This window comes from Salvelinus fontinalis, chromosome 32 (assembly GCF_029448725.1).
Source record: "Salvelinus fontinalis isolate EN_2023a chromosome 32, ASM2944872v1, whole genome shotgun sequence".
NCBI classification, from domain to species: Eukaryota; Metazoa; Chordata; class Actinopteri; order Salmoniformes; family Salmonidae; genus Salvelinus; species Salvelinus fontinalis.
The window spans coordinates 16,403,273-16,426,995 of NC_074696.1; the positions used below are offsets into that span (position 1 = coordinate 16,403,273).

At 48.5% G+C, this 23,723-nt stretch overlaps 1 protein-coding gene across 1 annotated transcript in view; it reads left to right on the forward strand.

The window, feature by feature from the left end:
• The window catches only part of LOC129830522 (adhesion G protein-coupled receptor B2-like), a 564,124-nt gene that overhangs the window by 432,897 nt on the left and 107,504 nt on the right, over window positions 1-23,723 (forward strand). Inside the window, exons 18-21 of the mRNA XM_055893092.1 lie at window positions 400-550; window positions 6,208-6,277; window positions 6,575-6,641; window positions 13,092-13,177. Of these exons, the coding sequence (XP_055749067.1) occupies window positions 400-550; window positions 6,208-6,277; window positions 6,575-6,641; window positions 13,092-13,177 (374 nt within the window). The remainder of the gene's footprint in view (window positions 1-399; window positions 551-6,207; window positions 6,278-6,574; window positions 6,642-13,091; window positions 13,178-23,723) is intronic.

Consider the following 23,723-nt stretch of genomic DNA (forward strand, 5'->3'; position numbering starts at 1 on the left):
CTTTCCGTCATCACTGTCTGTGACTCACTGTCCCTCTCCTTTCTCTTGTCCTCTCCTCCCTTACAACCACCTCTCTGTCCCTCTCCTTTCTCTTGTCCTCTCCTCCCTCACAACCACCTCTCTGTCCCTCTCCTTTCTCTTGTGTCCTCTCCTCCCTCACAACCACCTCTCTGTCCCTCTCATTTCTCTTGTGTCCTCTCCTCCCTCACAACCACCTCTCTGTCTCTCTCCCCCTCCCCCCCCCTCTCTCCCCCCTATATCTCTCGCTCTATGTCTCTCCCCCTCTCTCTTTCTCTCTCTCTCTCTATGTCTCTCTCCCCCTCTCTGTCTCTCTCCCCTCCCTCTCTCTCTCTCTCTCTCTCTCTCTCTCTCTCTCTCTCTCTCTCTCTCTCTCTACAGGGCCTGTGTACTGTGACTGCTGCATTCCTTCATTTCTTCTTCTTGGCATCGTTCTGCTGGGTACTGACAGAGGCGTGGCAGTCTTACCTGGCAGTGATTGGCAAGATGAGGACACGCCTCATACGTAAACGCTTCCTATGCCTGGGCTGGGGTAGGCAAACACAAACACACACACAAACACACACACACACACACACACACACACACACACACACACTGTAAAATGTACACACTGACATACTGTAGTTATTATCTTAAGCATACAGGGTTCCTGTACTGTAATAAACGTTCCATCTTCCACACGTTTCCCTTCAACCTCTAGAATCACTGTCACCATTCTGAATCTGTACAGTCAGTCTGTGTGCTGTTGAAGGCATATCCTGTACAGTCAGTCTGTGTCCTGTTGAAGGTGTATCCTGTACAGTCATTCTGTGTCTTGTTGAAGGCATCTCCTGTACAGTCAGTCTGTGTCTTGTTGAAGGCATCTGATGTACAGTCAGTCTGTGTCCTGTTGAAGGCATCTCCTGTACAGTCAGTCTGTGTCCTGTTGAATGCATCTCCTGTACAGTCAGTCAGTGTCTTGTTGAAGGCATCTACTGTACAGACAGTCTGTGTCTTGTTGAAGGCATCTCCTGTGCAGTCAGTCTGTGTCTTGTTGATGGCATCTCCTGTACAGTCAGTCTGTGTCCTGTTGAAGGCATCTCCTGTACAGTCAGTCTGTGTCTTGTTGATGGCATCTCCTGTACAGTCAGTCTGTGTCTTGTTGAAGGCATCTCCTGTACAGTCATTCTGTGTCTTGTTGAAGACATCTCCTGTACAGTCAGTATGTGTTTTGTTGAATGTGTCTCCTGTACAGTCAGTCTGTGTGCTGTTGAAGGCATATCCTGTACAGTCAGTCTGTGTCCTGTTGAAGGTGTATCCTGTACAGTCATTCTGTGTCTTGTTGAAGGCATCTCCTGTACAGTCAGTCTGTGTCCTGTTGAAGGCATCTGATGTACAGTCAGTCTGTGTCCTGTTGAAGGCATCTCCTGTACAGTCAGTCTGTGTCCTGTTGAATGCATCTCCTGTACAGTCAGTCAGTGTCTTGTTGAAGGCATCTACTGTACAGACAGTCTGTGTCTTGTTGAAGGCATCTCCTGTGCAGTCAGTCTGTGTCTTGTTGATGGCATCTCCTGTACAGTCAGTCTGTGTCCTGTTGAAGGCATCTCCTGTACAGTCAGTCTGTGTCTTGTTGATGGCATCTCCTGTACAGTCAGTCTGTGTCTTGTTGAAGGCATCTCCTGTACAGTCATTCTGTGTCTTGTTGAAGACATCTCCTGTACAGTCAGTATGTGTTTTGTTGAATGTGTCTCCTGTACAGTCAGTCTGTGTGCTGTTGAAGGTGTCTCCTGTACAGTCAGTCTGTGTCTTGTTGAAGGTGTCTCCTCTACAGTCAGTATGTGTCTTGTTGAATGTGTCTCCTGTACAGTCAGTCTGTGTGCTGTTGAAGGTGTCTCCTGTACAGTCAGTCTGTGTCTTGTTGATGGCATCTCCTATACAGTCAGTCTGTGTCCTGTTGAAGACATCTCCTGTACAGTCAGTCTGTGTCCTGTTGAAGACATCTCCTGTACAACAACCCCATGCCTTGTTAAAGAAGACGATGAAGGATAAGAAATTACATAGGATAACATCTCCCCGAAAGGGGCAACATCCAGGGAGATAGAACCTAGCAATTACATCCCCTGCTCTTTTCCCTTATCCATCCACCTATCTGATCCATTAAGCCACTGATGCCCTTACCTTATATGGGCCATGTCCCAAATTTCACACTATTCCCTATTTTGTGCATTATATTTGAGAGGTAATGGAGGAACAGGGAGGAGGGAGGGAATGGGGAACATGGAGGAGGGAGGGAATGGAGGGAACAGGGAGGAGGGAGGTAATGGGGGAACAGGGAGGAGGGAAGAGTGAGGGAACAGGGAGGAGGGAGGAGTGAGGGAACAGGGAGGAGGGAATGGAGGGAACAGGGAGGAGGGAGGGAATGGAGGGAACAGGGAGGAGGGAGGGAATGGGGAACAGGGAGGAGGGAGGGAATGGAGGAAACAGGGAGGAGGGAGGTAATGGGGGAACAGGGAGGAGGGAGGAGTGAGGGAACAGGGTGGAGGGAGGAGTGAGGGAACAGGGAGGAGGGAGGAGTGAGGGAACAGGGAGGAGGGAGGGAATTGAGGAACAGGGAGGAGGGAGGGAATGGAGGGAACAGGGAGGAGGGAGGGAATGGGGGAACAGGGAGGAGGGAGGAGTGAGGGAACAGGGGAGGAGGGAGGGAATGGGGGAACAGGGAGGAGGGAGGAGTGAGGGAACAGGGAGGAGGGAGGAGTGAGGGAACAGGGAGGAGGGAGGAGTGAGGGAACAGGGAGGAGGGAGGGAATAGGGGAACAGGGAGGAGGGAGGAGTGAGGGAACAGGGAGGAGGGAGGAGTGAGGGAACAGGGAGGAGGGAGGGAACAGGGAGGAGGGAGGGAACAGGGAGGAGGGAGGGAATGGGGGAACAGGGAGGAGGGAGGGGTGAGGGAACAGGGAGGAGGGAGGAGTGAGGGAACAGGGAGGAGGGAGGAGTGAGGGAACAGGGAGGAGGGAGGGAATGGGGGCACAGGGAGGAGGGAGGAGTGAGGGAACAGGGAGGAGGGAGGGGTGAGGGAACAGGGAGGAGTGAGGGAACAGGGAGGAGGGAGGAGTGAGGGAACAGGGAGGAGGGAGGGAATGGGGGAACAGGGAGGAGGGAGGAGTGAGGGAACAGGGAGCAGGGAGGGAATGGGGGAACAGGGAGGAGGGAGGAGTGAGGGAACAGGGAGGAGGGAGGAGTGAGGGAACAGGGAGGAGGGAGGGAATGGGGGAACAGGGAGGAGGGAGGTGTGAGGGATCAGGGAGGAGGAAGGAGTGAGGGAACAGGGAGGAGGGAGGAGTGAGGGAACAGGGAGGAGGGAGGGAATGGGGGAACAGGGAGGAGGGAGGAGTGAGGGAACAGGGAGGAGGGAGGGAATGGGGGAACAGGGAGGAGGGAGGGAATGGGGGAACAGGGAGGAGGGAGGAGTGAGGGAACAGGGAGGAGGGAGGAGTGAGGGAACAGGGAGGAGGGAGGGAATGGGGGAACAGGGAGGAGGGAGGAGTGAGGGAACAGGGAGGAGTGAGGGAACAGGGAGGAGGGAGGGAATGGGGGAACAGGGAGGAGGGAGGGGTGAACAGGGAGGAGGGAGGGAATGGGGGGAACAGGGAGGAGGGAGGGAATGGAGGGAACAGGGAGGAGGGAGGAGTGAGGGAACAGGGATGAGGGAGGTAATGGAGGAACAGGGAGGAGGGAGGGAATGGAGGGAACAGGGAGGAGGGAGGAGTGAGGGAACAGGGAGGAGGGAGGGAATGGGGGAACAGGGAGGAGGTAGGAGTGAGGGAACAGGGAGGAGGGAGGGAATGGGGGAACAGGGAGGAGGGAGGAGTGAGGGAACAGGGAGGAGGGAGGAGTGAGGGAACAGGGAGGAGGGAGGAGTGAGGGAACAGGGAGGAGGGAGGGAATGGGGGAACAGGGAGGAGGGAGGAGTGAGGGAACAGGGAGGAGGGAGGAGTGAGGGAACAGGGAGGAGGGAGGAGTGAGGGAACAGGGAGGAGGGAGGGAATGGGGGAACAGGGATGAGGGAGGAGTGAGGGAGGAGGGAGGAGGGAGGGAATGGGGGAACAGGGAGGAGGGAGGAGTGAGGGAACAGGGAGGAGGGAGGGAATGGGGGAACAGGGAGGAGGGAGGAGTGAGGGAACAGGGAGGAGGGAGGAGTGAGGGAACAGGGAGGAGTGAGGAGTGAGGGAACAGGGAGGAGGGAGGAGTGAGAGAACAGGGAGGAGGGAGGAGTGAGGGAACAGGGAGGAGGGAGGAGTGAGGGAACAGGGAGGAGGGAGGGAATGGGGGAACAGGGAGGAGGGAGGAGTGAGGGAACAGGGAGGAGGGAGGGAATGGGGGAACAGGGAGGAGGGAGGAGTGAGGGAACAGGGAGGAGGGAGGAGTGAGGGAACAGGGAGGAGGGAGGGAATGGGGGAACAGGGAGGAGAGAGGAGTGAGGGAACATGGAGGAGGGAGGGAATGGGGGAACAGGGAGGAGGGAGGAGTGAGGGAACAGGGAGGAGGGAGGGAATGGGGGAACAGGGAGGAGGGAGGGAATGGGGGAACAGGGAGGAGGGAGGAGTGAGGGAACAGGGAGGAGGGAGGAGTGAGGGAACAGGGAGGAGGGAGGGAATGGGGGAACAGGGAGGAGGGAGGAGTGAGGGAACAGGGAGGAGTGAGGGAACAGGGAGGAGGGAGGAGTGAGGGAACAGGGAGGAGGGAGGGAATGGGGGAACAGGGAGGAGGGAGGGAATGGAGGAACAGGGAGGAGGGAGGGAATGGGGGAACAGGGAGGAGGGAGGAGTGAGGGATCAGGGAGGAGGGAGGAGGGAAGGAATGGAGGGAACAGGGAGGAGGGAAGGAATGGAGGGAACAGGGAGGAGGGAGGGAACAGGGAGGAGGGAGGAGGGAGGGAATGGAGGGAACAGGGAGGAGGGAGGGAATGGGGGAACAGGGAGGATGGAGGGAATGGAGGAACAGGGAGGAGGGAGGAGTGAGGGATCAGGGAGGAGGGAGGGAATGGGGGAACAGGGAGGAGGGAGGGAATGGGGGAACAGGGAGGAGGGAGGAGTGAGGGAACAGGGAGGAGGGAGCAGGGAGGGAATGGAGAGAACAGGGAGGAGGGAGCAGGGAGGGAATGGAGGGAACAGGGAGGAGGGAGCAGGGAGGGAATGGAGGGAACAGGGAGGAGGGAGAAGGGAGGGAACAGGGGAACAGGGAGGAGTGAGGGAACAGGGTGGAGGGAGGGAATGGAGGAACAGGGAGGAGGGAGGGAATGGAGGGAACAGGGAGGAGGGAGGAGTGAGGGAACAGGGAGGAGGGAGGGAATGGGGGAACATGGAGGAGGGAGGGAATGGAGGGAACAGGGAGGAGGGAGGAGTGAGGGAACAGGGAGGAGGGAGGGAACAGGGAGGAGGGAGGGAATGGAGGGAGCAGGGAGGGGATGGAGGGAGTGTGAGAACAGTGAGGAGGGAGGAGTGAGGGAACAGGGAGGAGGGAGGGAATGGGGGGAACAGGGAGGAGGGAGGGAACAGGGAGGAGGGAGGGAATGGGGGAACAGGGAGGAGGGAGGGAATGGAGGGAACAGGGAGGAGGGAGGGAACAGGGAGGAGGGAGGGAATGGGAGAACAGGGAGGAGGGAGGGAACAGGGAGGAGGAAGGAGGGAGGAGTGAGGGAAGAGGGAGGGAAGGTCAATAACCCAAAGAAGACCACTGTAGCACAGAAGAGAATCCTCTTGTCGTATGGTGAGATAAAAACAGCAGCCACTCGATAGGGACCCTACGGAGTACACTAACCAAGGCTGTACTACCCGTGGTGGTGAACTCTGATCCATACTAGGTCTACTTCTACCGCCTCGGGTTAACCCTGATATAAGTCATAGATACATTCATTAACCAAGAGAGAGAATAGAGGAGGAAAATGTTCAGTCTACAGTCATAAGCTACTCAGCTAACGGTTGTGAAATAGCACACTGTGTGGCTATATTGTCAAGGGGATGTGTCTGTTCTCTTGCTATTATATCATCCTCTCTCTCTCTGTCACTTGTCTTTCTCTCATTTCTCTCTATTCTAAAAGTATCTCTCTCTCTCTCTCTCTATCTCTCTCTCTCTCTCTCTCGCTCTCTCTTTCTCTCTCTCTTGCTCTCTCTCTCGCTCTCTCTCTCTCTTGCTCTCTCTCTCTCTCAGGTCTCCCAGCCCTGGTGGTTGCTGTGTCAGTAGGTTTCACTAGAGCCAGAGGTTACGGTACACCCAGCTAGTGAGTACACATTTTCACCTTTAACCTTTCACCCTTCATGTGTTTTTGCAGTGCACTTAGGGCCATGTGTATGAAGTGATTTCACAAAGGAAGAAATGTTTGTGTTTTACTGTGTGGTTTTGAATCCCCTACATAAAGTATTTGGAAAGAACCCCCTGAAGAGAAATAGAAAAGGATCTCATACATAGAAACTAGTCATTGGGAAAATGAAACACAGAACAAAGTGCATTTTACAGAAGTTGTACATTATTGTTAATAACTTCATGTCTTTTCCTCTCGTTTCTTCTCTTCTTTTAGTTGCTGGCTGTCCTTGGAAGGCGGGCTTCTCTACGCATTTGTCGGACCTGCAGCTGTCATCGTATTGGTGGGTACCTTTTATCCCTATTGTCATTGGTAAGTCTGGATGTCTGTCGACAGGCATTGACCCGACTCTGAATTTATAATCCTTTCCATTATCTATTTCTTCTGCCTGTCACACAGGTCAGATAAGGGTGAGGAATAAACACTGTTTAGATGACCCCAGATGGTTGATATATGGTGCTTTCAAGCCAACAGGGAACTCAGAAAAAAACAAGGTCAAATCATGATGTCAGTCATCTTCAGGTTGGAAATTCAGAGCTCTAGAAAGATGCCCGACTTTCAGACTTGGAATTTTGAGTTGGATGACCGTTCAAAGCTATTTTCCCAGTCATTTTGAGAGTTCCCAGTGGTCTTGAATGCAATGACGTCGGAAGTCAGAGATGTCCTCGTTCCCAGTGATCTTGAATGCAATGACGTCGGAAGTCAGAGATTTCCTCGTTCCCAGTGGTCTTGAATGCAATGACGTCAGAAGTCAGAGATTTCCTTGTTCCCAGTGGTCTTGAATGCAATGACGTCGGAAGTCAGAGATGTCCTCGTTCCCAGTGGTCTTGAATGCAATGACGTCGGAAGTCAGAGATTTCCTCGTTCCCAGTGGTCTTGAATGCAATTACGTCGGAAGTCAGAGATTTCCTTGTTCCCAGTGGTCTTGAATGCAATGACGTATGAAGTCAGCGATTTCCTCGTTCCCAGTGGTCTTGAATGCAATGACGTCGGAAGTCAGAGATTTCCTCGTTCCCAGTGGTCTTGAATGCAATGACGTCGGAAGTCAGAGATTTCCTCGTTCCCAGTTGTTTTGAGAGTTCCCAGTGGTCTTGAATGCAATGGAGTCGGAAGTCCGAGATTTCCTCGTTTCCAGTTGTTTTGAACTCGGCATTAGCAACTAGTTTACTGCTCCAGATCCTAACCATTACTCGAAGACAGCAGGAAGATAAATACCACAAAGTGAATCATTTAATACTTTATTTGCCACTAGCGGTTTCTTTCAGAGTAACCTGTGTCTAGTGATGTAAATCAATCAAATTCAATCAATTGTATTCATAAAGCTCTTTTTACATCAGCTGATGTCACAAAGTGATATCCAGAAACCCAGCCTAAAACGCTTAACAGCAAGCAATGCACATGTAGCTAGGGAAAACTCCCTAGAGTACTTAAGTAAAGTACTATTGAAGTCGTTTTTGGGGGTATCTGTATGTTACTTTACTTTAGTATTTATCTTTTTGCCAACTTTCACTTCTCTACATTCCAAACGAAAATAATGTAATTTTTACTCCATGCGTTTTTCCTGACACCCAAAAGTACTCATTACATGGCTAGGAAAAACTCCCTAGAGTACTTAATTGAAAATACTTTAAAGTACTAAAGTAGTTTTTCGGGGCATCTGTACTTCACTTTACTGTTTATATATTTTTTTGCCAACTTTTACTTCACTACATTCCTAAAGAAAATAATGTACTTTTTAATCAATACATTTTTCATGACACCCAAAAGTACTGATTACATTTTGACAGGAAAATTGTCAAATTCACCCACTTATCATGTCACGACTTCTGCCGAAGTCGATGCCTCTCCCGCCGGTCTTCTAGCCATCGCTGATCGATTTTTCATTTTCCATTTGTGTTGTCTTGTTTTCCCACACACCTGGTTCTCATTTCCCTCATTATGTGTTGTGTATTTAACCCTCTGTTTCCCACATGGCTTTGTGTGTGATTGTTTATTGTTAGGTCAGTACGTTTCCGGAAGTTTTTTTCCGGGTGCTGTTTTTTCTTGTGTTTTGTGGCAACCGTTATTTGTTTGCACATTGGGATTGTTACTTTGTGCTATTGCCTTAAGTAAAGTGTGTTGATCATTCATCTCTGCTCTCCTGCGCCTGACTTCATGCACCAGCTACAACCACCACCTGACATATCAGGAGAACATCCCTGGTCATCCCTACTGCCTCTGATCTGGTGGACTCACTAAAAACAAAGGATTCATCTGTATATAGCAATTCCATTTACTTTTGATACTTAAGTATATTTAAAACCAAATACTTTTAGACTTTTACTCAAGTAGTATTTTACTGGGTGACTTTCACTTTTACTTCAGTCATTTTCTATTATGGTATCTTTACTATTACTGATGTTACTGATGTTACTATTACTTTTCAATTTTCATTACTGTAAAGCAGGGATCATTGAAAGGATGATCAGGGGCCCGGAATGTAATTACAAATTATTAGTAGACTGCAAATTGACCACAAAAAGCCCAAACAGATATAATATTTGACAAAAAATTATAATTTCAAACCTTGCTTACATTTGTATACAATTACAAATATCTCTTTATTATGCGTGGGAATACTCACTTGAAGCTGATTTGCTGGTGTTTTTACAGTCGTTTATGTCCAATAATAATAATAATAACAAAAGTAAAAGCATGAGTTCACTTCATTAGGCATATTTACCAGAGTCAACCTCAATTGTTTTAATATACAGTGGGGGAACAAGTATTTGAAACCTTGCCGATTTTGCAGGTTTTCCTACTTACAAAGCATGTAGAGGTCTGTAATTTTTTATCATAGGTACACTTCAACTGTGAGAGACAGAATCTAAAACAAAAATCCATAAAATCACATTGTATGATTTTTAAATAATTAATTTGCATTTTATTGCATGACATAAGTATTTGATACATCAGAAAAGCAGAACTTAATATTTGGTACAGAAACCTTTGTTTGCAAATACAGAGATCATACATTTCCTGTAGTTCTTGACCAGGTTTTCACACACTGCAGCAGGGATTTTGGCCCACTCCTCCATGCAGACCTTTTGTCTGTCTCTCACAGTTGAAGTGTACCTATGATTAAAAAAAATACAGACCTCTACATGCTTTGTAAGTCGGAAAACCTGCAAAATCGGCAGTGTATCCAATACATGTTCTCCCCACTATAGGTGTAAAGGTGGTCTTTTGATGCAAGACTCCTCTTGGTCAAATTTATAAAACTATTAGTTCTCCTAGATATTTTGTTGCAAAGCCTTTATTAAAAAGCATTTAGCACCATTCTACTTTTCCGAGAGATAGAGCGCCAGCGTAAGAATGTTTCTGTGGCTTTGTTAATAATGTAAACGCAGCAAAAGAAAGAGACATCCCTTTTTCAGGACCTTGTCTTTCAAATATAATTTGAAACAATCCAAATAACTTCACGGATCTTCATTGTAAAGGGTTTAAATCCTGTTTCCCATGCTTGTTCAACGAACCATAAACAATTCATGAACATGCACCTGTGGAACAGTCGTTAAGACATTAACGTGCCTTAGGCATGCTGCAAGGAGGCATGAGGACTGCAGATGTGGCCAGGGCAATAAATTGCAATGTCGGTACTGTGAGATGCCTGAGACAGCACTACAGGGAGACAGGACGGACAGCTGATCGTCCTCGCAGTGGCAGACTACGTGTAACAACACCTGCACAGGATTGGTACATCCGAACATCTCACCTGCGGGACAGGTACAGGATGGCAACAACAACTGCCCAAGTTACACCAGGAACGCACAATCCCTCCATCAGTGCTCAGACTGTCCGCAATAGGCTGAGAGAGGCTGGACTGAGGGCTTGTAGGCCTGTTGTTAGGCAGGTCCTCACCAGACATCACCGGCAACAACGTCGCCTATAGGCACAAACCCACCATCGCTGGACCAGACAGGACTGGCAAAAAGTGCTCTTCACTGACAAGTTGCGGTTTTGTCTCACCAGGGGTGATGGTCGGATTCGCGTTAGTCGTCAAAGGAATGAGTTTTACATCGAGGCCTGTACTCTGGAGCGGGATCAATTTGGAGGTGGAGGGTCCGTCATGGTCTGGGGCGGTGTGTCACAGCATCACCGGACTGAACTTGTCATTGCAGGCAATCTCAATGCTGTGCATTACTGGGAAGACATTATCCTCCCTCATGTGGTACCCTTCCTGCAGGCTCATCCTGACATGACCCTCCAGCATGACAATGCCACCAGCCAAACTGCTCATTCTGTGCATGCTTTCCTGCAAGACAGGAATGTCAGTGTTCTGCCATGGCCAGCGAAGAGCCCGGATCTTAATCCCATTGAGCACTTCTGGTACCTGTTGAATCGGAGGGTGAGGGCTAGGGCCCTTCCCCCCAGAAATGACCGGGAACTTGCAGGTGCCCTGGTGGAAGAGTGGGGTAACATCTCACAGCAAGAACTGGCAAATCTGGTGCAGTCCATGAAGAGGAGATGCACTGCAGTACTTAATGCAGCTGGTGGCCACACCAGATACTGACTGTTGCTTTTGATTTTGATCCCCCCCCCCCCCCTTTTGTTCAGGGACAAATTATTCAATTTCTGTTAGTCACATGTCTGTGGAACTTGTTCAGTTTATGTCTCAGTTGTTGAATCTTGTTATGTTTATACAAATATTTACACATGTTAAGTTTGCTGAAAATAAACGCAGTTGACAGTGAGGGGACTTTCTTTTTCTGCTGAGTTTATATCACTACTCTATGGCTGTCTGTAGAATTACTGACTGTATCCAGTGTGAATCCCTGTGTCAATACACACACATTCTCAATAATCCAGATACGTGTGTGTGTGTGTGTGTGTGTGTGTGTGTGTGTGTGTGTGTGTGTGTGTGTGTGTGTGTGTGTGTGTGTGTGTGTGTGTGTGTGTGTGTCCCTGCTCCCCTCATGTTGTGTTTGGAGAGCCCCCTCAGACAAACAGATGTAATTGAGACGAGGTAGATCAGAGTAACACAGGCCTCCTCAGGATGACCGTCTAATTAATGAAAAAAATTATTAATCTAGCCTTCGGCAAATAACGGAGCTGGAGACCGCTGTCTCCCAGGGCAACGAGGTCGTACATGACGGGAATGTCAACAGGAAGGAAAGACGCAGGTTAAAGCATCGAACAACGTGGAAGACAGATTTATGGTGGAAAATGAAAGATCAATGGTGTGCTCAGTGCAGTAGACATGAAGATTACTACGAACAGGAAGTAAATGAAAAAGAAATGTTGCAGTTGTTTCAATACACTAAAGTGCTCAGTGGAATAGAGACAAAAGTTTGTATGGAAAAACACTGTATGTGGTGTAACGCTCGTCAGAAGGAGACCGGGGTGCAGGGTGGTACGTGTTCATGATTCTTTATTAAAAACCGAAAACCAAACAAAACAACAAAAGAGCTTGAACGTAATGTCTTGAAGGCTCACCAGAGCTAACAAAAACAACATCCCACAACCTAAAGTGGCAAAACAGGCTGCCTAAGTATGATTCCCAATCAGAGACAACGATAGACAGCTGTCCCTGATTGAGAACCATACCCAGCCAAAACATAGAAACACAAATCATAGAAATAAAGAAGATAGAATGCCCACCCAAATCACACACTGACCAAACCAAATAGAGACATAAAAAGGCTCTCTAAGGTCAGGGCGTGACATGTGGTGAAAATAGACTGAGGTCCAGGAGTAATGATCACTGATCTGGACTATGTTCCAGTGGACTCCTATTCTTTTCTCATGGTGAAGGAACAAGCTTTCTATGGCAGTCTGTGGGAGTAGACAGACACTCTTAAAGAGAGTGGAGAGATTGTAGAGGGATTGGGAGGGCTACTTTAGAGTCAGGTGAGAAAGAAAGAGAGAAGGGTAAAGGGAAGGAAGGAAGGTTAGAGGAAAGGAGAGAAGGGTAGAGGGTAGGAGAGAAGAGTAAAGGAAAAGAGAGAATGGTAGAGGGAAGGAAAGAAGGTTAGAGGAAAGCAGAGAAGGGTAGAATGTAGGATAGAAGGGTAAAGGAAAGGAGAGAAGGGTAGAGGGAAGGAGATAAGGGTAGAGGGAAGGAGAGAAGGGTAGAGGAAAGGAGAGTTAAGGGAGAAGGGAGGGAGTGAAGGGTGGAGGGAAGGAGAGAAGGGAGAAGGGAGGGAAAGAGAATGGGAGGTGGGGGAGAAAGCGTTAGAGAGAAAGAGGAAAAGAAGGAGGGAGAGAAGGGAGAGGAGAGCGCCAACGGGATCAGGATGAAGAGGGAAGTGTCACTGGCGTGGAAAATCTTTAACATGGGCAGGATTCCCCAATGGAAAAGCACTCATGACGAAGCTTGGCTGGGGTGTGTGTGTGTGTGTGAGTGCGCGCATGCGTAATCTGTGTGTGCGTGCGCGCTCACATCGGTGTGTGTGTGTGTGTAATGTGTACCAGTGGGTCAGGGATCAAAGTTGTAAGGACACTTAGTAAAACTCAGTCCTAAAGGGCGGTCGGGACAGAGGGGGTTAGACTCGGGATCTGCTCACTTCAACTATACCACCCCCTGACACACACACACACCACACGTACACTCAGAACCCTGTCCACCATAGCCAAATTCCATTTTAAACTGTTCAGTCTGGGAATTGAAGGGATTATAGTTGGCAGAGTCTTGTCTCAGATCTTAACGCTTAACCTGAATCTCTCTCTCTCTGTCTCTCTCTATCCCTTTCAGATGAACATGCTGATCGGTATTGTGGTTTTCAACAAGCTCATGTCTCGAGATGGCATCTCTGACAAGTCTAAAAAGCAGAGAGCTGGGTAGGTAGACTAGACCTAGAGCTGTAGAACCAGAACTGTTTGCCTGTCTGTCTCACGCTAACATACATCATGCATGGACCATCCAATAGGGCTGTTGTGGTGACCGTATTACCGCCACACCAGAAGTCATGAGTCATGACCGCAGTAAAATTCCACATGACCGCTGGGTCACGGTAATCTCCTCTTATGCACTCTGGATATGGTTGGTAGTACCCAACTCACTAATGACCATCAGGTCCTAATGGCCTGGTACTCAGGGCTCTATTGTCCCTCCATCAAGTCCTAATGGCCTGGTACTCAGGACTCTATTGTCCCTCTATCAGGCCCTAATGGTCTGGTACACAGGACTCTATTGTCCCTCCATCAGGCCCTAATGGCCTGGTACTCAGGGCTCTATTGTCCCTCCATCAGATCCTAATGGTCTGGTACTCAGGGCTCTATTGTCCCTCCATCAGATCCTAATGGTCTGGTACTCAGGGTTCTATTGTCATTCCATCAGGTCCTAATGGTCTGGTACTCAGGGCTCTATTGTCCCTCCATCAGGTCCTAATGGACTGGTACTCAGGGCTCTATTGTCCCTCCATCAGGTCCTAATGGACTGGTACTCAGGGCTCTATTGTCCCTCCATCAGATCCTAATGGTCTGGTACTCAGGGTTCTATTGTCCCTCCATCAGATCCTAATGGTCTGGTACTCAGGGCTCTATTGTCCCTCCATCAGATCCTAATGGCCTGGTACTCAGGGCTCTATTGTCCCTCCATCAGATCCTAATGGTCTGGTACTCAGGGTTCTATTGTCCCTCCATCAGATCCTAATGGTCTGGTACTCAGGGCTCTATTGTCCCTCCATCAGATCCTAATGGCCTGGTACTCAGGGCTCTATTGTCCCTCCATCAGATCCTAATGGTCTGGTACTCAGGGTTCTATTGTCCCTCCATCAGATCCTAATGGTCTGGTACTCAGGGTTCTATTGTCCCTCCATCAGATCCTAATGGTCTGGTACTCAGGGTTCTATTGTCCCTCCATCAGATCCTAATGGTCTGGTACTCAGGGTTCTATTGTCCCTCCATCAGATCCTAATGGTCTGGTACTCAGGGTTCTATTGTCCCTCCATCAGATCCTAATGGTCTGGCACTCAGGGTTCTATTGTCCCTCTAACCACTCTGACATCAGTGCAAATGAAATTGAAAACAACATAGTCACCCTTTGCCTTAAAATATGTTTTGTGGTGAAAACATGTTACTATCGATGTTCCCGAACAGATTTCACTTGGTTTTCCAAATGAAGCACTGGGTAGCTGCAGAGGAACAGGGTTGGAGAGCCCATGGCATACAGAGTTTGGGGAGAATAATCACCTGTCACGCAGCGAGAGCATGCCCCTCAAACAGTGGTTGATACATGTGGGTGAATTAAGTGTTCTTATATTTCTCAGCTGCTCATATTAAGTACAGCTCCGCTGTAAAAACATAGTAGTCTACCAGGCATCATTGAAAAACGGACCGGCGGGAAAGTGCGCAGCCTCCATGTCTCCCCCCCCCCCCCTGATTTTACATGTTAGTAAAGACAAGATTACAATGTGAATAGTCTGATGTGTGAAAATACTTGATGAGAGAACAGCTGTGCAGCCCGAGGGAAGGAACAGTGCACAAGCTTTTTCTACTACTTCCTCAAATCAATAGGCTCTAGTCACATCATGCAGCCCATATACGTTCTCATTTCTAAGACAATAAGGTTTGTATCATTCACAACTAAAGTTGCCAAACAACTCTAAATCTAGTATATATGACCTGTTTCAAATGATCACTCTCACGCTCAACACTTCCCTCGCTCCGAAACGAGAAAAACATCCTTTCTATTTTATTCAGTTAAAAGTCTATCTTCAAATCAAATGTTATTTATCACATGCGCCGAATACAACAGGTGTAGACCTTACCGTGAAATGCTGAGTACAACAGGTGTAGACCTTACCGTGAAATGCTGAGTACAACATGTGTATACCTTACCGTGAAATGCTTACTTACAAGCTCTTAAACAACAATGCAGTTCAAGAAATAGAGTTAAGAAATTATTTACTAAATAACTAATATAAAAAAATCGAATCAAAGTAACACAAGAAAATTACATAACAGAAACGAAGCTATATAAAGGGGGTACAGGTACCGAGTCAATGTGCAGAGGTACAAGTCAGTCGAGGTAATTTGTACATGTAGGTAGGAGTATAGTGACTATGCAGAGATAATAAACAGAGAGTAGCAGCTGTGTAAAACAAAGGGGGAGAGGTCAATGTAAATAGTCCGGGTGGCCATTGTCACGCTCGTCGTACGAACTGGAAATATACTCAGACCAACGTGCAGCGTGATCTGGGTTCCACATGTTTAATAAAGGAAACTCACAAAAACAATAAACAGCAAACGAAACGTGAAGCTCAAGCAGTGCTCACAGGCAACTACACAGAAACAAGATCCCACAAAAACCAGTGGGGAAATGGCTGCCTAAATATGATCCGCAACCAGGCCAACATAGAAATAAATGCACTAGATCACCAACCCTAGTCACACCCCCAACCTAACCAAAATAGAGAATAAAAAGGCTCTCTATGGTCAGGACTGGGCACCGGCGCTGAAGAAGGCTCCGGCCATGGAGCTGAGTTGACCGCCGTGCCCGGACTGGGAACCGGCGCAGAGGAAGACTCCTGCCATGGAGAGGAACTGGACGCCGTGCCTGGACTGGACATCGGCGCAGAGGAAGGCTCCTGGCATGGAGCTGGAGGTTCCCGGACTGTGGACCGTCTCAGGAGGTTCCGGACCGTGGACCGTCTCAGGAGGTTCCGGACCGTGGACCGTCTCAGGAGGTTGCGGACCGTGGACCGTCTCAGGAGGTTGCGGACCGTGGACCGTCTCAGGAGGTTGCGGACCGTGGACCGTCTCAGGAGGTTCCGGACCGTGGACCGTCTCAGGAGGTTCCGGACCGTGGACCGTCTCAGGAGGTTCCGGACCGTGGACCGTCTCAGGAGGTTCCGGACCGTGGACCGTCTCAGGAGGTTCCGGACCGTGGACGTCTCAGGAGGTTCGGGACCGTGGACCGTCGTTGGAGGTTCAGGACCGTGGACCGTTGTTGGAGGTTCCGGACTGTGAAACGTCGCCGGAAGCTCTGGACTGGGAACTGTCGCCGGAAGCTCTGGACTGCAAACTGTCGCCGGAAGCTCTGGACTGGGAACTGTCGCCGGAAGCTCTGGACTGGGAACTGTCGCCGGAAACTTTGGACTGGGGATCGTCGCAGGAAGCCTGGTTCTTGGGACCGGAACTGGTGGTACCGGACTGGTGACACGCACCTCAGGGCGAGCGCGAGGAGCAGGCACAGGACGTACCGGACTGGAGACATGCACTTCAGGGAGAGTGCAAGGAGGAGGCACAGGACGTACTGGGCTGTGGAAGGCGCACTGGAGACCTGGTGCGTAGAACTGGCACAGATTGTAGCGGAACAATGACACACTCCACACGATGAGTGCGGGGAGCTAGCAAAGGACATACTGGGCTGTGGAGATGCACTGGAGACCTGGTGCATAGAACCGGCACAGATTGTACCGGAACAATGACACACTTTGCACGGCGAGTGAAGGGAACTAGCACAGGAAGTACTGGGCTGTGTATGTGCACTGGAGACCTGGTGCGTAGATCCGGCACAAGTTGTACCGGAACGGTGACACACACTTCAGGGCGAGTGCGTGGAGGAGACACAGGGCGTACCGGACTGGGGAGGCGCACTGGAGGCCAGATGCGTGAAACTGGTGCAGATGACACTGGACTGGTGTCACGCTCCTCAGCACGCCCGCTCTGCAGCACTCTCATCGCCACCACCTCTCTCCGGAATCTTTTGTTGAGTTCTTCCTTCGACTCCCTGACGGTCTCTGGCTCATTCCTCGGCTCCGCCGACCACCCCGTGTTTTCCCCCGCTCCCCCCAAAAAATGTGGGCTGTCTTTTGGGCTTTCTCTGTGGCCGCGAACCCCGGCGTTGTCGCTGTCCTCCCTTCTCTCCCTGCATCTTCTCCTCCTTTATCTCGTCCCAAGGAGCCTTTTGGACCTAAACTTGGCGCTTCGGTACCGCTTGTCATGCGGAAACAGAGAGAACAGTTGTGCGTGACTGGAGTCTTTGACAATTTTTTGGGCCTTCCTCTGACACCGCCTAGTATATGAGTCCTGGATGGCAGGAAGCTTGGCCCCAGTGATGTACTTGGTCGTACGCACTACCCTATGTAGCGGCATACGTTCAGGTGGTGATGTAACCGGTCAGGATGCTCTCGATGGTGCAGCTGTAGAATCTTTTGAGGATCTGGGGACACATGCCAAATCTTTTCAGTCTCCTGAGGGGGAATAGGTGTTGTCGTGCCCTATTCACAACTGTCTAGGTGTGTTTGGACCATGATAGTTTGTTGGTGATTTAGACACCAACGAACTTGAAACTCTCTACCTGCTCCACTTCAGTCCCGTCAATGAGAATGGGGGCCTGTTCGGCCCTCCCTTTCCTGTAGTCCATGATCATCTCCTTTGTCTTGCTCACATTGAGGGAGAGGTTTGTTGTCCTGGCCTTACACTGCCAAGTCTCTAACCTCCTCCCTATAGGCTGCCTCAATGTTGTCGGTGATCAGACCTACCACTGCTGTTTCGTCGGCAAACTTAATGATGGTGTTGGAGTCGTGTTTGGTCACGCAGTCCTGGGTGAACAGGGAGTACAGGAGACAACTAAGCACGCACCCCTAAGGGGCCCCAGGGTTGAGGATCAGTGTGGCAGATGTGTTGTTGCCTACCCTTACCACCTGGGGGCTGCCCGTCAGGAAGTCCAGAATCAAGCTAAATGAACAAGCTTACGGCCTATGGCATATATGATAGCCAGATAACATACAGTAGGGCTTCTTTATAACATGTTTTGTTTGTTGTTGACCTGACATAAAAATCTAATGGATTTTTTACGATGGTGAATATTAAATTGATTTATTAGACCTTTTTAAATGTAGACGTTCCAAAGGCATCAGCAGTTTATATGTGTGGAGGCCTGGAGATGCTAAATGTGTTTATGTTCATTAACGGTCAATTACTGTGACACCAGCAGTCTTTTGCCTGATAATATCCAGCTGACAAAATGTCATGACCGTTACAGCCCCCACTCACAGCAACAGACACCATTCATGGACCATCTACACACAGCAACAGACACCATTCATGGACCATCTACTCACAGCAACAGACACCATTCATTGACCATCTACTCACAGCAACAGACACCATTCATTGACCATCTACTCACAGTAACAGACACCATTCATGGACCATCTAGTCACAGCAACAGACACCATTCATGGACCATCTACTCACAGCAACAGACACCATTCATGGACCATCTACTCACAGTAACAGACACCATTCATTGACCATCTACTCACAGCAACAGACACCATTCATGGACCATCTACTCACAGCAACAGACACCATTCATGGGCCATCTACTCACAGCAACAGACACCATTCATGGACCATCTACTCACAGAAACAGACACCATTCATGGACCATCTAGTCACAGCAACAGACACCATTCATGGACCATCTACTCACAGCAACAGACACCATTCATGGACCATCTACTCACAGCAACAGACACTATTCATGGACCATCTACTCACAGAAACAGACACCATTCATGGACCATCTACTCACAGCAACAGACACTATTCATGGGCCATCTACTCACATCAACAGACACCATTCATGGACCATCTACTCACAGCAACAGACACCATTCATGGACCATCTACTCACAGAAACAGACACCATTCATGGACCATCTAGTCACAGCAACAGACACCATTCATGGACCATCTAGTCACAGCAACAGACACCATTCATGGACCATCTAGTCACAGCAACAGACACCATTCATGGACCATCTACTCACAGCAACAGACACCATTCATGGACCATCTACTCACAGAAACAGACACCATTCATGGACCATCTAGTCACAGCAACAGACACCATTCATGGACCATCTACTCACAGCAACAGACACCATTCATGGACCATCTACTCACAGCAACAGACACCATTCATGGACCATCTACTCACAGCAACAGACACCATTCATGGGCCATCTACTCACAGCAACAGACACCATTCATGGACCATCTACTCACAGCAACAGACACCATTCATGGACCATCTACTCACAGCAACAGACACCATTCATGGACCATCTACTCACAGCAACAGACATCATTCATGGACCATCTACTCACAGCAACAAACATCATTCATGGACCATCTACTCACAGCAACAAACATCATTCATGGACCATCTACTCACAGCAACAGACACCATTCATGGACCATCTACTCACAGCAACAGACACCATTCATGGACCATCTACTCACAGAAACAGACATCATTCATGGACCATCTACTCACAGCAACAGACATCATTCATGGACCATCTACTTAAACATTTTTTTGTGTGTTTTTATTATTTTTTTAGTTCTTTTTATTTCACCTTTATTTAACTAGGCAAGTCAGTAAAAACTAGGCAAGTCAGTAAAAACTAGGCAAGTCAGTAAAAACTAGGCAAGTCAGTAAAAACTAGGCAAGTCAGTAAAAACTAGGCAAGTCAGTAAAAACTAGGCAAGTCAGTAAAAACTAGGCAAGTCAGTAAAGAACAAATTCTTATTTTACGATGACGGCCTACCCCGGCCAAACCCTCCCCTAACCCAGACGACTCCGGGCCAATTGTGTGCCGCCCTATGGGACCCCCGATCATGGCCGGTGGTGATACAGCCCGGGAACGAACCAGGGTCTGTAGTGACGCCTCTAGCACTGAGTTGCAGTGACTTAGACTGCTGCTCCACTCTGGAGCAAAATTATGTGGTTGTTCCAGCCATAGTTGTTCTTGTGATTCTATGTCTATATGGATCCAGGCTTTTTACGCTTAGAAGTGATCTGATGGAGAAAGAGACACACATGTACGCTTGTATGCCTTCAACTCTCTTTCAAATAACCCTGAACAATAACCCTGAACAATAACCTTGAACAATAACCCTGAACAATAACCCTGAACAATAACCCTGAACAATAACCCTGAACACACACAAACACCGATAGGCAGCAGCTGCACCCATTTAACTCTCCACATATGTTAATGAGCGAGTGAAGAGGCTTTTTACAACAGGAGCAGATGACCCTTTGTGACCTTTTATTGGATCTAGACCAAGGCCTTGTGTTCCACTGTACAAACACTCCCACACATGTTTCCATTTACCATGCCTTGTAGAGACTCCAACGTCAACGGGTGTCAACATCAATGGCATAAATTCCACTCTGTGTACTTAGAGGCATTGAATTAAGATAGGTCTCGTATCTACTGTTGAACTAGCTTCCGGGATGAAATGATTGACAAAGGATTGTGATAATGCTTAGGGACATATAATATGTAGAGAATATAGAAATAGACTGAGGTCATGCTCCACACATACCATTTCCATATGATTCATTAACAGAATGCAGTCTCACATGTACATACTCACACACACACACACACACACACACACACACACACACACACACACACACACACACACACACACACACTTTATTTGAATCTGCAAATCACACATACACACACAGACACACTCACACGCACACACACACACACCGATACACACCGATACACACCGACAGTACAGTAGAGAGGTATCTTCTGTTCCCTGGTCTGTAATTCCATCAGCAGTGATTTGCCATTGATATTCATCCAAAGATTGTCGATTTCAATGAGCACGGTTACATGCAGTCAAATTAATTTAGTAGTTTATGATTAAAACGTTTAAAAGATTTGCAAGAAGAATGATTTCCCTAATAGTTCTGTTGACATGGAAACATCTGAAATCAAGCTACCTGATGGGACTAAACCTAAATGCAGAAAATTGGCAACCAATACAACCGTTCCACCATAGCAACCATGTTATTACTGCGAAGCCTATTTGATTCTGAGTTCGGACAGTTGCATGAGTGAAGCTTCATTGACTTAAGGTCCTCCTGACATCCAAAACCAGCCACAGTGATTTATGTGTGTGTGTGTGTGTGTGTGTGTGTGTGTGTGTGTGTGTGTGTGTGTGTGTGTGTGTGTGTGTGTGTGTGTGTGTAATGCTCAGTGCAGAATGATGGGGCAGTGCGTAGCGTGGCTATGCTACAATGTACACTTTTTTTGTTGCTCACTTCACTCATGCAATCTAATGGAGGCGTGAACATGTTTATGTGTAATAATCTTAATAATTCTAAAGATCAGAAGACTGGGTGTTTTCATCGGCGAGGGCTTACTTCCATTTTGACCTTACTCTGATTAGCAGAGGAAATTGTTTACTCGGCTTGCTGCCATAATCAGTTTAATATCAAATTATTAGTGGACATGTAAACATACTCTATGTCCTTGCAGCCAAATCCATGCTTTCATTTCCCTGCAAATGTTTTTGATCTCTCTCTTCTCTCTATTCCCTCCATTATTGACATGATCACTCACACACATGCACGTCAACACACAATCAATCCCTCCCCCTTGCAAACACTGACCCTATTGGTGGAGTAGGCTTCTACGTAAATGGGCTTCAGAAAAAGAGATTGACAGACAGACACACACACATACACACATTCCACCCATGTTGTCATTAGTGTTAATGCATTTTTATGAAGCTGTGGGGATGTGGATGGCACTAAGGCAATGAGCTGTGCTGGGGGGCTAATGTAGCATTGCCACGCTATGCACTGCCCCATCATTCTGCACTGAGCATTGCACACACACACACACACACACACACACACACACACACACACACACACACACACACACACACACACACACACACACACACACACACACACACACACACACACACACACACACACACACACACACACACACACACACACACACACACACACGCAGCAGGAGTAGCAAGCCTCTATTTAACAGTCTAGTGGCGCTCTCTCCATGTCCGAACTCAGTAGCTTCGTTGGTCGCTGAGGACAAGTACTCTGGGAGTCAATAAAACACACACACACACACACACACACACACACACACACACACACACACACACACACACACACACACACACACACACACACACACACACACATAGCGATATCAATAAAAACACTTACTTCAATGTGCACACCGCTTTCAACACACACATAGAGCATGCAAAATGATTACACACACAGACTCACTCTGCCTTAGTAAACACCCTAACACACCCACAAGCCCTAACTGTGACATGACTACTGTCTCCTGGTTCTAGCAGGCATCACTGATCACTGAGGCTTATGGGTAATGACCTAATAAGGGCCCAGACTGGCCAAAAGAAGAAGAGTTGAACAGACTATCTAGACTGTCCCAAACACACACACACTAACACATCATCACTAACAGTTTGTACACTGAAAACATACACACACACACACACACACACACACACACACACACACACACACACACACACACACACACACACACACACACACACACACACACACACACACACACACACACACACACACACACACTGTGGGAGAGAGACAGTTGGTCGTGGCAGTGCACATCTGTCTCATTGTACATTTGTATTAATCCGCGTTAGCCAGACCCGTTATTAGCCTGCTTTAAGATTATTCAGCATCCTCTTCTCCCTTTCTTTGTTCACTTTCTCTCGCTGCTCCCTCGTTATTTCTCTCTCTCTCTCTTCCTCTCTCCCTCTTCCTCTTTTTCTTTCTCTCTCTCTCTCTCTTCCTCTCTCCCTCTTCCTCTCTTTCTTCCTTCCTTATCTGTCACTGCATTCTGTCATGATCTTTGTATTCTGACTTGTTGTCCATTGCTGCTACTTTGAGGTTTGTTAAAACATTTTCTTCTTTCTTTTTCTCCTTTTCTGTGTCCTTCTCTTTTTGTCTGTGTGTCCATTTATGTCCTTCTTTGCTTTTCACCTTCGTTTGCAACTGCACTGCCCATCCCATCCGCACTGCCCATCCATTCCTCACTCTCATATGTGTGAATGTGTGTATGTGGTTTGCACCCCATTGCTCCCATTACTTGTTGAATGTGTGTGTTTCTGGGTCTGTGTTTGTCTTTCCCATTTGTGTGTCTGTCCTCTCCTCCTGTGTGTCCGTCCTCTCCACCCTCTCCTCCTGTGTGTCCGTCCTCTCCACCCTCTCCTCCTGTGTGTCCGTCCTCTCCACCCTCTCCTCCTGTGTGTCCGTCCTCTCCTTCTGTGTGTCCGTCCTCTCCACCCTCTCCTCCTGTGTGTCCGTCCTCTCCACCCTCTCCTCCTGTGTGTCCGTCCTCTCCTCCTGTGTGTCCATCCTCTCCCCCCTCTCCTCCTGTGTGTCCGTCCTCTCCACCCTCTCCTCCTGTGTGTCCGTCCTCCCCTACCTCTCCTCCTGTGTGTCCATCCTCCCCATCCTCTCCTCCTGTGTGTCCACCCTCTCCCCCCTCTCCTCCTGTGTGTCCATTCTCCCCATCTATC